At 38.2% G+C, this 16,823-nt stretch overlaps 1 protein-coding gene across 1 annotated transcript in view; it reads right to left on the minus strand.

The window, feature by feature from the left end:
- Positions 1-16,823, minus strand: part of Unc13c (unc-13 homolog C) — a 400,087-nt gene that overhangs the window by 196,597 nt on the left and 186,667 nt on the right. The window contains exon 9 of the mRNA XM_051197944.1: positions 759-928. Coding sequence (XP_051053901.1) covers positions 759-928 — 170 coding nt within the window. The remainder of the gene's footprint in view (positions 1-758; positions 929-16,823) is intronic.

Consider the following 16,823-nt stretch of genomic DNA (forward strand, 5'->3'; position numbering starts at 1 on the left):
AATCCACATCAATTCTTCTTGTCTTTGATTATGAAAGTTTACATTTATATCACCATTTGAAAGAAATCCCAACTACATAAAAACACCCTTCTTTCTAATTAGTTAATTTATTCTTAATGTATGTTCTTGTATGTGTCTGCGTGAATGCATGTTATGTGTTTGTAGTTTTTATGGAGGTCAGATGTGTGTATCTGTCTGTATGAATGCATGTCATCAATTTGTAGTTGTCTATGGAGGTCAGAAGATGTTATGTATCTGTGTAAATGCATATTACGTATTTGTAGTTGTCTATGGAGGTCAGAAGAAGGCATTGCATCCCCCCAAGTTAGAGTTAAAGGTAGTTGTGACGAACTAAACCTGTATCCTCTGGAAGAGAAGAAAATGCTGCTAACTGATGATCCATTTCTCCAGCCTTCCAACTAAATTTCCATTAGTGAGAAGAATAAATCAAAGAGCAGTCACAGATTCCACAACCATTAGACAAATGTCTTTGAAGCTGTATAGAATCTAAAATCAAGAGAGGTATAAACTTTTCTCTGAAAGACATTCAGTTATTGGAATCTCAGTTTTAACAATGCCTTTTAGTAATGCAAAATTTTAGTCAATAATTACCCTGTATTGCTAGTGAAACTAACTCAACTAAGAGGTCAACAGAATGATCTACAAAGGCATTCAGTTTTTAACTATCAATGAATATGATCCATGTCATAGAGACTCTTGAATTTTAACTCATTTTCAAATAGTATAAAAATAATCACCTAAGTTGTACCAGACATCCATCTCGCCACTTAGAGTCCTGACTTCCACAATTGTCTGGCCAAGAAAATCATCCGACTCCTTCTTGAAATGCTGCTTCACTCTAGATTTAATGTCATCATCTTCATCCCATACTCGGACCTTGATTCGATCTGTCGAGTTATGACATTCACTGAAAACAAATGCGCACAGGTCAGTGACTTCTGGCTGCTGCTATAAAGGGCACACAGTGTTAGAAGTTGATTGTAAGCCTGACCAATTTATAGAGATATTAATTGAAATATAAATGAGGATTCCCAATGACACCTTCCAGCCCTGGATATTGCAGGTACCCAATGCAGGTAGATAGGAGAAAAGTATGATTTTCCAAACAACAAAAAGGCAAATTTTTATCCTATTCCAGTATATTATTGGCTATAGCTGAGACAGCAGAGTCAGACATGCAGTAAAGATCTTGGTTTAGGTATTTCCACGTTTTGAATTCGCAACATTTTCTTGGACAACATATCCATGCCCTAGAACCAATAAACTGAACAATAAACTGAGCAATAAGCTAATTTCATTGCTTTGAACAGTGTATGAAACAATGGCACACTTATAGGCAAGTATTTGACAGACTGATCATTTCAGTGTGTAAGGTTTCTGTTCTCTGTGACAAAATGCCTAAGATAAATTACAAGGAGGAATGATAAACTTTTACTGCTGGCTTCCTGGATGCCAGTCCATGGTGAGCCCCATTGCTTTGGGTTTGAGGAGAAGCTGAGCAGCATTCTGTGGAGGATGTGGAACAGAGGTACTTAGTTAAGAGTAGCTAGGAAGGCAGAGGCAGAAAGAATATAGAGAGGAAGAGGAAGAGGAAGGGGAGGAGCAAGATCTAGCTTTTGAAGATTTGACTTTGTTGGGTAGTCTTCCAGCCAAGCCTTGTGTTCTATTAAAAACAGATACCAGCTGTCTAATAGTTTGATGACATTAGTGTTCCCATAATTCAACTGAGGACCATGTCACCATTCAGCATAAGCCTTCTGTGACATACCTCATAACCAAACCATAGCACCCAGTTTATCTAGTATATACACAGTATACACAACATACATAGCACACAGAATACAGAAGATACTGTGAAATCAAATTTGATCAGAAGGAAATCCCTCTGATTTGAGAACAGCCTGTATGTAGGTTATAGTCTGTCACTGATTTCCATATTTTCTCCATCTCCTTTTGTTGACAAAACTACCCAACATTACCCAAAGCTGTGTTAGTGAGTGGGTCTTCTCTGACTGTATTTTGTGGACTCGCCCATGCTTCTCTGTTTTCTGGCTAGTCACCTGCTCTGCATCACTTGCCCTAAAGCTGATAAATCAGGTAGCAGGAACCTGTGCTTCTCAACTCCAAGTGTCCATCACCTCTAGTACAGGGATCTCTAAACTGAGGTTTACAGTAAGTCCTGGTCATCCCTGAACTTGCATTTCAAAAACAAAATGAAACTATTTCAATTTATTTCCTCCCGATTGTACATATAGGCAACAAATCATAGCAGTATTTGGTCACTAATAAAGTGACAATTTTATATGTAACATTCAAAGTGTAAGGAAACAAATTATTACTCCACTTTATACCATACCAAAAACTATGTGTCAATATAATTGATCTACTTTTCTGTTTCCATATTTTATTCAATGCATTAAACATCCACTTAACTTAGGAAGGCATCTAGACTACAAAATGGGCTCAAGGGAAAACATTTACTTAACAATTCCTGACAATCAGACTTTGAGACAAAGCTAGACAGGTCAAATACGAGCAACATTTGTGGTATGACATGCCTGTGTGCAAACTGTAGCTCACAATTTTGACTCCATGTAGGTTTCACGCAAGAATACTACAGTAGTAACTGGGACAGTGGGATTCTTATAAACTTAGCGGCATGATTAGAGTTTGGTTTTCTAGGCCAGAGATTAAGAAGCCTGTCATGGGCAGGAGAGTATGCATGAATTGTAATGATTCAAACTGATTCATTGGCAATTAGCTTGCAGTTCTTGTAGAGAACCAGGTTCAATTCCAGCTCCCACATGGCAATTCATAGTTGTCTAGTCCTGGGGGTTATGATGCCCTTTTCTGGCCTCTGTGGGCCATTCACATGTCCACATGCAGGCAAACTCATACACATAAAGAAAAAAGAAAAAAGAAAAGGAAGGAAGGAGGCCAATAAAACCCCCAAACAAATAGTCTGTCAAATATTTGAATCAAAGAATTTGTGTCTGTTTGCATTTGAATTACCACATTCCTGTTAAGTCTGCTAACAGGCTGGGAAGACTTAGCGGTGACAGGAGACCCCACTTTCTAAAATATATTTGTTCTTATATTAAAACTGTAACATTTTACTTATTTTTATACATATCTATCAATATATAGATTAAGCTATGTGTTACTTTAGGCACACAACAGATAACTGCATATGAAAACGGTTTATTGTTTTTAACAGGTTTGAGAACTAACTACTTTCTGACTCAAGTTCTGTGAATATTTTATCTACAAACTGAGGGTGATAGAACCCATGTTAGGAGGTATTTACAGAAATACTGAGAAAATATTTTGTAACTATTATCATAGTACTAGACAGAGTTTGATTCATATAGGTTATTATTAAATATGCTCCATAGTTTATTTGTAGTTTAGAACCTGTTTGTTCAAAAATATGTATTTGGAAATCTCCAGCAATAGTTTTCAATAAATATTCACCATGTCTATAAAGTTTTACCAAGGTGAAATCCCTTTAAAATATCTTAAGTAAACATAAATTTGTCATTCTTAGAAATGTGTACATAAAAATAAATATTTGAGAGAAATTTTATTAGTAAAGTTCGGTACAGTTAGTGGGAAGGGAAAATGAATCCACTTTGCTGTGCTGGTGGCAGGTCACAAAGCTCTGTGTCAGCCAAGGAGGAGAGGGCTGGGACAGTGAGTGACAGCATAGTTGCCTCCTGTCTGGTACCAGGATGGCAATATCTGCTTATTTCTTCAAAATCCATATTAAAATTTTCCAAGGTGTTATTGCATTTGCTATCCATAGGCAAATGCTTACATAGTAAAAAGAAAACATGGAGACCAATGTGTCTGTGTGCATGAATCACAGAAAATGACCCAAATGTAGGGAAAATGCTAGTTATGATGTTGTAAATTTCCCACTGATGCCATTGCGAAAGCATGCCCCCCTTTGTCACTTTCCGATAAAACACAGCACCAGGTTGCACGTTAGATTCAGGAAATTGAGATTTTTTCACCTGCAAACAGCATGCACAGTAAACAGGAACCTGTAGATAACAAAGACTCCTAAATGTTTTCGTACTCCATTCCTTCACAAGTCTAACTATCCAGTCTAATCTCTTCTGAGGTTTTAGCTCTTGCTGATAAGTATAGCAAGAATTTTCAACCATTATGGATATGAATAAAATACAGAAGTATTTTAATATAAGTATCAATTATGTATAGATATCAATACATTACAATGTATATTTCTAAACAGCTAATGCATGTGCACATATGCATTATAATTATGTATGAGTGTTCATACATATTAATGTAGCAAGATTAAGAAGAGACACTGCCTTCATTAGACTTTCAGTTTCTAGCTAGTTTCTTTTGGGAGGATAGTGTTGGTATTCCAAGTTGGAAGCATAGCCACTGACTGCCCACATCTTCACTGGAAAGGCTCTTTATTCTTTGCCTTGGAGATTTTGCTTTGTTATGGCATCAAGTTCAAAATGCCCTCAACCCATATTCATCTATCCACTCATCCAGACCCTTACCAGTCAGCAATTTTGTATCTATTAATGTGACAGATACAGCTGAGGTTTGGTGAGATTAAATAGTCCACCCAAACAAACCCTCTCTTCTTTAATACAGAAGCCAATGTTGTGATATTAATGGATGCTGACTAAAAAAAGGTATCAGAGAGCCACTTACAACTACACTGGTGATTCTACAGAGGGCAGCCAGGGTCTCTGCACTTCTCAATGGTTCTGTTTTTCTATTGTGTTCATGTATGAGACATATTGTAGGTCTACAAAGAAGCTACAATGCTCCCAGAGAGCTCATATATGGTTCCTCTCAGAATCCCGTTTTACACATCCTGCATCGCAGACATTTTCACAGCAAGCATGTGTGTGTCCCACATTTCTTATTTTTCTTATTAGTTGGTATTACACATTTTATTTTCTGAGATCTATTTCATTTTTTATAAGTCTTTTTTTTTTCACACAAGCTTTCTGGGCTTATCCTTCAGGGTTTTTTTTTTTTTTTTTTTTTTATCCCAAATACTTTTTAATGTTTTATGACTAGTCTCTGTTTGTTATTTATTATGTTAGTATGCTGGGCAAAATAAAGCCATTTTCATGCAAGTATATATAATGTATGTTGAGCACATTGCCTGCTCATTGCCTCCTGCTACCTTCCCCATTGTCCCCTGTTCCCTGACTTGTTCCCCTAAATAGTTTCACTTCTTCCTTCATGTCAAATACACATCTAACCATGTACCTATACAGAACCTAGGAATGACACATGAGAGAAAACATGCAGTGAAAATAGCTATTCTGAAGTCATGGCTTTTTACATTGGGCTTTACACTTTCACTATCAATGATATTATTATGTACTTATATTATGTACTTATATAAATACCACATGCACAAATCTGTGGAAGAATTAACACCAGAAAAACACTTAGCTTTGTATCATGTTCATGACTCATGTCCATTCCATGAAATGGTTATAGGTAATAAAACCTAAAATGTGTAGTTAACTTTGTGGAGGTGATAAAAGGACAGGCTTTGAAGGATTTAATCATACAAAGACAGGAAGCCAGGGCATTTGGAAGCACAGGAGTATAACAGCTGGGTCAGCTGTGCTTGGTGTATCAATGAAGTACACAGCCTACCAACTGAGACATATTCGGATAATTTAAAATTTATATACATTTTAAAATCCTTTCACTTTTTTTTTTTCTGAGACAGGGTTGTTGTTTGTTTAGTCTTTATTCTTACTCCGTTCTCTTTTGAGGGGTGTGCCACCCAGCTCCCAAATAAACCACACAGGGAGTTGTATTCTTACTTATGGGTGCCCGGCCTCAGCTTGGCTTGTTTCTTGCCAGTTTTTCTTAAATTAACCCACCTACCATTTCCCTCTGAGCTTTTGTCCTTGTCTTATTTCTGTATGATTCACTTTCACCTTTATTCTTTTGCTGGTTGTGTAGCTGGGTGATGTCTCCTCTCCATGTTCTATTTTTCTCCTTTCCCTCTTCCAAGATTTTCCCTATTTATTCTCTCTGCCTGCCAGCCCTGTCTGCCCTTTCTCCTGCCTTACTATTTGTTGTTCAGCTCTATATTAGACCATCAGGTATTCTAGACACAGTTTCACAGAATTAAGCAAATGCAACATAAACAAAAGCAACACATCTTTACATCATTAAACAATTTTTCTACAGCATAAATAAATGTAGCACACCTTAAAATAATATTCTGCAACACATGGTTTCTCTGTTTAGCTTTGGAGCCTATCCTGGAACTTGCTTACTAGACCTGGCTAGTCTCAAAACTCACAGAAATCCACCTGCCTCTGTACCCCTTCCCCAATGCTGAGATTAAAGACACGCACTACCATTGCCCAGCTCATTTTACTTTCAAATATCTGTTATAGTAGATTGACACTCACATTAAAGCCAGACAAACTATATAGGTAGAGACGTACAAGGGCTAGACTAACACAGGTTGTCTGTCTGTCTGTCTGCATGCCTCCCCTATCTCCTATAAACTGGCAGAAAACACTGCAATATGGAAGGGACAGTGTAAGACTGAAGAAAGCCAGTTGCTCGGTTATCCTTGTGTGTGTGTGTGTGTGTGTGTGTGTGTAAGAACAGATGCTTCTAAGTACAACTTAAGAGATCAAGTACTGCCCCAGGATGCTTTTAGCATCTTCCCTTCCCTGTTCCCCACGTCTCCCACTGGCAGTGATGGAGTGGTTAGTTGCAAAGATTAGATTAAAGGTGATACATTCTCCTCTTTCCCCTGAGGTTGCTGAGCATTTGCTAGAGGGAGAGGAATTGAGACAGTGGATTCAATAGCTAAGAGGTACAATTTTTAAGCTTATGTAGTTACTTACTCATAAAATCGTTTTGGAGCCCATTTCCTGGAAGCCTGGTAAAATTTCCAGGAAATAGAACTGTCAAATATGCCCCTGGTTTGTCTGGCTTTGGCGACACTTAAAGTGATCTTGAGTTACTGAACTCAACAGCAGCAGGAAGACCACACACCTGTACTTCCTGGGACAACCCCTTTCTTTTGCTGTCACTCGATGTAATACAGTCCTGTCCAATGGAGCAGAGAGACTAAATGGATGTATGGTATATCCCAAGACCCAGAGGCAAATGGATGGAATGACTTCACCCAGGACGAAATACTAACGCTGCTGAATTAATTGACTAAGAAACCTCTTCAGATATATGATGGAGAAGGCATGGATATATTTGTTTCCCAGAATTACATATTTGCTGTAAACCAGCAAGAGTGATTATTCCCAATATTCCTTTTTATTTAGTGAGAAGGTTTGATTTGTTTCCCTTCTTCTTTTCTACAGATACCAACTGAGAGCGTGGGAGGAAGATGAGGTATTCTTAATTTAGGTCACAAGATGAACAAAGAATCTGAATAGATGCTTATGGAAAGGACAAAAGGGTTTCCCAAGACTAGACTTGGAAATAAACACACAGAAGAGGATTCCACTTTGAGACCGGGTCTTGGACAGGAGAGGTTGTATTCATGTCACTCAGTAAGTCTGGGAGTGGGAGAGTTGAATATGGATAGTGAATACTCAGAAGGGTGAAGACAGGGCTGTTTCTTTGCTTAAACAATGCCTTCCTTTCCTAACTTTTCTCATTTTCTGCTCCCATCCCCTTCCCCGAAACTATGGAAAGACATCTGACACACCTTTGCAGTTGATCTATGAACAACACTCCTCTGTGGCTGCCTCTTCTACTTTCTCATTCCATTCCTGGGTCATAAGTGCAAACTAAGTTCACAAAGACCGGAAAACAGCTCAATAAGACAAACCAGGATGGGTCAATCAAATTTCTATATTATTCCTAAAGGGGATATAGCTGGGATTCTTAATGAAACAAACACACAGCTTTTAAACAGAGGTTCTCACGTATCCCAGACTAGCTTTGAATTTACATCGTAACATACATTATGCTGATCCATTTCCCTGTGCTGTTTTAGCTCAAAGAAAGCTGGCTATGAGAGGAGTTGTCCCCACTTCAAACCCAAGCATGTTCATGTCACATATCCTTCAAAGGTGCTTTCAGGGCCCCATGGCTCTGTAATGGGGAAAAGAAAACAATAAAACAGCTTAAAGAGTAAAACCGTTATCGGTTTGAGAACAGCTGGAAGGTGAACCATTTCTAACAGAGGTTGCTGGTGTTTATCCCATGGTATGAAAATGCCTGCCCAGCAAAGAAGTTGAGAGCTCTGAACTTGGAACTCCAGGGCGACTCCTTCAATGTTTCCCCCAGTCTTTTCTGCTCGAGGAGTATGGTCCCCAGTTTAATCATGTCATCTCTACCTGCTACTCTTTGCTCTTTCGCTTGGAAGCCTCACCTGAGGGGAACCCTCTGCTCCACCTTGGGACTCTCGATCAAAACTCCAGTGGGCTGTTTCCCAAGCTGTTTGTCTGTAATATAGTCCTAAGCCCTGATGCGAGGATATAGCCTTTAGTTTACTCTCAGCCAGCTGCAGACACCTCTGCTGGAGTTCTGAGTACTTGGTTTGATGCTGTGCTGTCTATTTAATGCTCTTCTGCTACTCCCTATTTATTCTTTCACTTTTGCTTGTTTATAGATGTAATAGACTCAAACATTCAAAAGCAGAAGCATGGCTATCATAGATCATTCTCTGGTCTTACAAAGCAGTTTGCATCTGAGTACGGACTTCAGAGCCTACTTCATCCAAGGCCACTCCACAGCATTAAGGCAAGAGGTGTGACAAAGAGTTTATGCTGTGCTGCAAACTGAACCCAGGGCTCTGTGGGTGCCAGATGAGTTCTCTGCCAACTGAACTACATCTCAGCTGCATAACTTTCTTTTTGATTAAGCCATGGAAGCTTGATGTGAAAAACCAAGCATGATTGTAATTTGGGTTTTGGAAAACATCGAAGCTACCATTTTTTCAGTACACCCCCCCACTCAAGATTAAATCAGATGTTCTGACTGAATAAAGTATCAAAAGATTAACACTACAAAAACCTAGGAGATTGAGTTGTTTACTAATATCTTAAATGAGTTAAGATAATTGATCAACTGTTTATATTTCTTAAGTCTGTGGAGTTCTCTAGCTACTTATCTGATTCATCAGTTTGACTCTCAAAGTTTGCTTTTATGAGAAATAAGGATACATAGTGAAAAGAACTTGAAAACAGGAAAAATATCACATACAAAAGGAAAGCACCTTCCACACAGAGCAAAGGGGAGTATGAATGTAATAACCCTGAACCTTTGCAGCCATTTACAATCTGGCAAAGTAGCTAGCCAGAGCTTCTGGCCAAGTTTCCAGTTTATGGATTTGGCTCTTTTTAGCAGAGAAATAAGATATTTTTGTTGCCAAACTTCTTATTAAAACTAAGCCAAGTACTGCTACAACCCAGAGATTTGCTCTGTAGTTTTCCTTTAGTTAAAAATAATTCCCTGCCTAAAGAGCAAGGTAAATTTCCAGCTTTTCATGCTTCCATTGTTAAAGGAAGGGCTGGTGTTGTTCTTGAGGGTGTAATGCATTTCATACCTTGCCAACTAGCTTAAACACACACACACACACACACACACACACACACACACACACACACACACACACACACACACCCCATTACTACCACTGCCTACCCACAGGACCATGAGCCCTGGATGGCACCACCCACAGTTGGCTGGGCCCTCTACCATCAATCACTGGGAAAATGTCCTACAGCTGGATCTTATGGAGGCATTTTCTCAATTAAGGTTTCCTTCTTTCAGATGGCTAGAACATATGTCAAATTGACATAAAACTATCCAGGACAACAGGATTACTATATGTGTGATTTTTTTTAGTTTTAATTCATAGGTACTATAATACCTTGCAGCTAATCACTATTGGGACAATTGTGTGTGTGTGTGTGTGTGTGTGTGTGTGTGTGTGTGTTTAGCTATCCAAAATGACTAGTTTCTTTGTAATATTTATTACTATTTTTAAAATAGCCCCTTTGAAAATATTTTAGATTTAGTTTTTTACATAACAAGCAAATATGTATCTCTCATGACTACACCCAAAAGAAAAAAATCCTTTTAACCCACATTAGTAGAGGTTATCCCACTGAGAGATGGCCTTCTCTACTTAAGCGATGCCATGACATAAGTATAACCTGATTACCCAGTGGCTGTTCTCCTGCTCAGTCTCACCCCTTGATCCCTGCTTGTGAAGGGCATTTGTAAGCAGATGTTTAAATAGAAGCTTCACTGGCAGATGAGGCAGAACTAGCTCTCCTATTACCTGTGTCCCACTCAGTAACTCTGTTTCAGGGAAGGGGCAATAGCTAGCAAGGTTCCCCATGAAAACTTATGCTTGTGGAGAATATGCAGAATTCCTAGCTACATGCTTTGGTTCACCAACAAGACTCTGTAACAGTTTAGCTAGTCTTGAAGGGGGACTACACAGAAATGAGCCAATGTATGTCTCTCTATGTCTATGCTGAAATCAGTTGGGTGCTTATATCAAAATACAGTTAGAAGGATTACTGAAGACTTAGGTTTTTTTCTTTATTGTTTTCTGCTGTAGCAATTGCACTCTAAAATACCTTCTAGTAAGTAATCACACTTCTACTCAGGCTGGACAGAAGGGCAGAGACAGAAATTCTCCAGACAGGAATGTGCTGTAAGAGCCATTCTGAGGCTGCCTTTCAACAAGCAATTACATTCTCAACTTACAGCCCAATTCCCTGAACTCTGACCCATTAATTGGAAATAGGATGGGAGACTTGGCTTACTGTGAATTATGAAACTTGATGTCATTCTTTGAATATTGGTTTCTTGTTTGCTTTCGAATCACTATATCTCATCTTGCTTTATCTGAATTCTTTAAAAATTGAAATGGAGCCAGGCGGTGGTGGTATACACCTTTAATCCCAGCACTCTGGAGGCAAAGGTAGGCGGATCTCTGAAAGTTCGAGACCAGACTGGTCTACAGGAGCTAGTTCCAGGACAGGCTCCAAAACTTCAGAGAAACCCTGTCCCCAAAACCCAAAATAATAATAATAATAATGATGATAATAATAATAATAATAATAATAATAATAATAATAATAATAATAATAGAAACGGAAAGACAAACTCATAAGTCCAAAATTCAGGGGCAATGCAGTGAAACACTTTGCCTGCTTTTTTTTGTTTGTTTGTTTTTTTTTTTTTTGCCCATCCCACTATAGTGTTTAATTTTAGGAATGAGCCACCATGCCATGCTCCCCCTTTAACCTAGCAGGAACATTTAATTACAAGAATTAGAGAGAATAGTCCCCAAAATTTTATGCTTAAGTTGCATCAAATTTTGGCAACTGTAAATTGATTGTATAAAATGCTGGTATGGAAGTTGATGAAAAATTAAAACAAAAACAAAATCTGCCCCACCCCTCTCCCTTATCCCATTCACATCTATACATGTCTGGCACAAGCATCTCCCTTTCCATGTCTGTGTCAAGTGTATTCTATTATTCCCCTCTCTTCTTCCCCTTTCATAATCTATACCAATACCCATGTCTACACACACATAAAAATTTAAAGCTAGGACCTCTTATCACAAAGAGCATGTCACTATTTATGCTTCTTAGTCTGTGTGTGCTCATTTAATGTAGTAATTTCCAGGTTCACCCATTTTCCTGCAAATTTCATTTTTTGGGGGGGCTGTGTAAATCTCCATTGTGTGTATGCACCATATTATCCATTTGTCTGTTGAGGGACCTCTCAGCTGCTTCTATATCTTTGTTATGGTGAACAGTGCCGCAATAAACATCAATTTGTAAATATCTCTCTGGAGGATATTGTGGCCTTTGGGTATATGTTCAAGAATGTTGTAGCTGGGTCATATGATGGTGGCTCTGTTTTTAATTTTGAGAAACATACACACTTATCTCCATGATAGTTCACACTTTCTCCAGCAGGGCACTTCCTCCCCCATATCCTCACAAGCAATTATCATCTGTCTCCTGGATGGTAGCCATTCTGACTGGAGTAAGATGCAATCTCATTTTAGTGAGAATTCAGTGAGTACTTTAAATATCCATTCCCCAAATTGCTAAGGCTGCTGCTTACTGGCTTGTTCCTTTACCTGCTTCTTATACAGCCCAGGACCACCTGCTTTCCACACAGGATGGGCTCTCTGGCATCAGCCACTAACCAAAACAATCAGGACAGACTTGCCTACAGCCCAATTTTATAGAGACACTTTTTCAATTGAGAGCCCCCCTTCCAGTATATGTCTAGGTTTGTGTCAAGCTGATAAAAACTCAGCCAGAGCAGAGGATAGCAATGTAAAAATCACATGCAATTACCAATAATACTGCTTTATGAGTATATTTACTATAGGTTGCTATGAAGAAAGTATCTTACAATGTAGAAGTATAATAATGATTTCTAAGTTTTAAATTTAGTGTTCTTTATTTGTAGACATTCTGTATATGTCATGTTAGTCTATTATAGAGTCTGATCCCAGTGACATTTCCCAGTGACACTGTAGCCTGGCGGTCACTGAGAGAACACAAATCACCAAAGGATGCCTTTCTTAGAGTGAATACTTTCTGTTATAGCAATGCATAGCTATTATATTAATTTATACTTGAGTATATATGTGATTATGTATGTATTTATAGAAAAATATACTCACATGAGTGAAGATATATGAAATCATACACATACATATATGACAGGAGATAGCTATATATACGCATATGTTTGTATGATAATGAATTTTACTGAAGTGGGGATAACTAGATGTTTTACAATGGCTATTTTATAGTTTTATCTAAAAAACATATAACAAATTAAGAATTAGTTTAGACCTTTGCTAAGAATCATGCGAGCGTGTGTGTGTGTGTGTGTGTGTATGTGTGCATATCTGTGTCTGTCTGTGTGAGTGTATATGTCTCTGTGTGACTATGTGTCTGTTTGTCTGTGTGTGTCTGTTTCTGCATTTCTGTGCATGGAAATATCACCGGGGAAATAGAACCAGCATATATGCTGACTGGAAACCTCCATTGAGTCAATGTGTGAGCCTCTTTCAGCCATTTGTCTCTCTGGAAGAGCTCATTTTCAGACTTTCTCTTGTGGCTGAGTTCTCTTAATTGTCTGAGAAGCAGTTAGCTTCCAGGAAAGGATGCTGCTTCTAAGAAAATAACATGTATGGCTTCAATTCAGTTTGCCTTAGTCAGTAAGTTTTGTTTCCATAACTTGGCTGTTTTATAACTTAGCTTAGCCTTATTGTTGAAGTGAAAGATCAAAACTGAAGAGTGGCAGGTATGCTTAGCATGTGGAACTTAACATTTTATGTAAATACAGATTGTGGTCAGGAAGGAACAAAGTGTTTTCTAGAGACAGAAAGGCTACAGCAGCAGGGAAGCTTTCTCTCTTAGCTTTGGGCAGTAAGGCCTTCTCATGTCTCTTTCGTGTGTGTGTGTGTGTGTGTGTGTGTGTGTGTGTGTGTGTGTGTTTCTCATGAGTGTGGTGGTTGAGGAGACCAGGAGGAGATATTAGATCTTCTGGGGCTAGAGCTACTGACATCTATGAGCCACCCATATGGGTACTGGAAACTAAAGTCTGGTCCCTTGCAAGACTCTTAACTTTTTAACCATCCCTCCAGCTCCCTCTGCTTTTTCTTTGGTTAAGACCTTGAGACAAAGCCTGGGAACATAGGCTTCAACACTAAGTCTTTTTAATTATCTGACAAGTTCTGCTTTGCTGGGTGGACACCCTGTATTTCCACTCACTCAGTATGCACACCGAGCTTTCCATGTCCCTTGTTTATGGCTGGAGCTTACTACCCAAGGAACATCAAGTGCATGGCGGTGGGTATACCTTGAGACCACTGTAGTACAGGACATTGAGTCCAGGCAGTTTAATTTAACAACTGTTTCTTGGTAAGTAGTTGCATCTTATGAATCCTCTTTAACTGGGGCGTGAGTAGTAAAGAGAAAAGGGATGTCTCTTACTCCTTCTTTGTCACCTCAGAGCAGAAGGAATGGTTGCTTGCCTAATTATCAGAACCCAACTAAAGAAGGAAAGATGATACAGTAATACATTTAGCAGATGATACATTCATAAACTCGACTCAACCAATTCCAGAAAACAGTCCAGGGAATATAACACTAGAAATTGCTCACACCATGATAAAATGATCGAAACCAAATGGATGAATAATGGACCCAAAATGAGCAGAGCAGGAAACTGTTGCATTTCCTGAAACACCTCTCTTGGAAGGTTGGAGATAGAAGATGGTGCCTTAAGGTCCAGAAGCAGAGTCAGAACAGAACAGAATAAAAATTGTAATGGGGCTCCACCCACTAGGAAACCCAAACTTTGCTGGTGTTTTTCTTTGAAACAGAGAAAAGGGGGAAGGAATGCTTTATTTATTTATTTATTTATTTATTTATTTATTTATTTATTTATTTATTTTTGCCTCTGGGTTACTTCCTTGAATTCGCCGTGGTTTTCTTCATGATAGAGCGTTAGTTGAAATATACCCTTTCCTCCCAAAGTTGTTCCCAGCCAGTGTTTTGTCACAGTAGCCAAAAGCAGACAAAAACAACTTCTGGTTCATTATCCATTCATCTTCTGGTGGACATCTAGGCCTTTTCATTATTAATGTTCTATCACATGTATTTTCCTTAACTGGCTTATATCAGCCTCCATGTATAGTTAAGTGGTACTTAAATGGCACCCATTCTTCTGTCATAAATAGCCCTGTCTAGAACATCGTGTATGTGCTGAATGTGTTTTATTCAAGTTGTTCCAAGTGAATTTTATAGGTTGAATGGTATACATATTGATTATTAAAGTATGTGTTTATAGACACATACACCCATGCTACCATGATATCCTCCAGTAATCAAACATGTGCTCACCCTCACACCTGATATCCAATTCTTTATTCTGTAATAATAAGAATGATCACATTTTAATCTTTCAAATCAGGTAACAACAAACCCACATTTTTATACTATACTGATGCTTTAAGGAACATATCCATCATTTATAAAGGGGTCTGTGAGTGTGTGTCAATGCAATGTATGTGCACACACACGTGTGTGTGTGTGTGTGTGTGCTGTATTTATATGAGACTTTCCTTTTTTCCATCCAATGCATTTAAAACAATAACATGAACCTCATAAATCTCCTCTCATCTCTTGGATATTTCTTGGCAGCTTTGAATATTTATTGCCAGAGAAAAGAGTAAAAATACTTCAGATTCATCCCTTGAAATAACATTCAATTCTGTAGCCACCTAATTTTTCTTTCTCTTAGACATTCCCCCAATGACTTTCCTAGAAAGGGAAGAAGCCATCTTCCCAAGATACCTTGAAGCAACAGTGGAAAGCATAGTAGCAAGTGACAACTGAGCAGTTTCCTAGTGAGATTTTATATGAATGCAGAACTTGACTCAGTAGAGGCAATCTTAAAGGTAAACATTGTTAACTAATACCCCTCTTCCCAAACATCAGTGACACCAGGACACAGACAACAGTTTAGAGAAAGGTTCACACCAATTACCAAGGAACTGTAAAAGATAAACCTTAGGGAATTCATTCCAATTACTTCTCCACTTAAATGTAAGCTTTAAGCAATTATCTGGAATAGAGCAATTCTGTTTCAGAATTCATAAGCAGTAATGTTGGTTAGGCTTCAATTCTCTCTAGACAAATGCAGTGTATCATACAAAATGATAACAGACAATCCAAAACCAACAACAAAATTCCAAACCACTGTGCAGATGGTATAAAACATTCAACAAAACCCGAAAGTGTGGCATTGGCATCTGTCTGCAATGCTTCTCCTTGTCATCATCAAAATGCAAACTTAAGTTCTCAAAAAAAAAAAAACCACACTCATACACACTCATACATACACATACTCATACACACACTCATCATACCACACTCATACACACACATACATACACATACTCATACACACACATATATATATGTATATGTATATGCATATATATATATATATATCTTCATCCTGATGGGGGATGTTCTTCTGTATATATGTTTCTTTTATTGGTTGATGAATAAAACACTGATTGGCCAGTAGATACCGGAAGATTGGTGGGGCTAGGAGATGAGGAGAATGCTGGGGAGAGAGGCAGAGAGGTGAAGAGATACCATTTAGCTGAGGAAGGAGTAACAGGTCTGGACCCTTCTCCGGTAAGATAAGACCACATAGAAATACTTAGATTAATTGAAAAAATTAGTTTAATTAAACAGAGCTAGCCAGTAAGAAGCCCTAGCCATAGGCCAACGGTTTTATAATTAATATAGCATTCATGTGTTTATTTGGGGCAGATCACCTGCAGGACAAGATGGAATAGAAATCTCCATTTTCAATACACATTCATACATATAAACATAGAGACCCATACGCAGACACACACACACACACACACACACACACACACACAGAGAGAGAGAGAAAGAGAGAGAGAGAGTGAATGAGAGAGAGCTATACAATTAAATGCATATGAGTTGGAAACTTCCTGTATTCTTGTTTTAACAGATTCCATCCTTTGAAAATTTTTGGCATGAAAACAAAACCCAATATAATTGAATATAGATACAACTCATTTTAAAATTTGCAACAAATATAATGCTCTAGATGGTTAAAAGACTTGTGTCTTAGGTAAATTTGTTTTCATAAAAGATTTGATTTGGTTGAGTCATTTCAAATTGCCATTCTGTAGCTATAAGGGGTGAAGTATTATCAACTTCATCCATTTTCACCTGCATAAATGC

Source organism: Phodopus roborovskii, unplaced genomic scaffold (genome assembly GCF_943737965.1).
Source record: "Phodopus roborovskii unplaced genomic scaffold, PHOROB, whole genome shotgun sequence".
In the NCBI taxonomy this organism is placed as follows: Eukaryota; Metazoa; Chordata; class Mammalia; order Rodentia; family Cricetidae; genus Phodopus; species Phodopus roborovskii.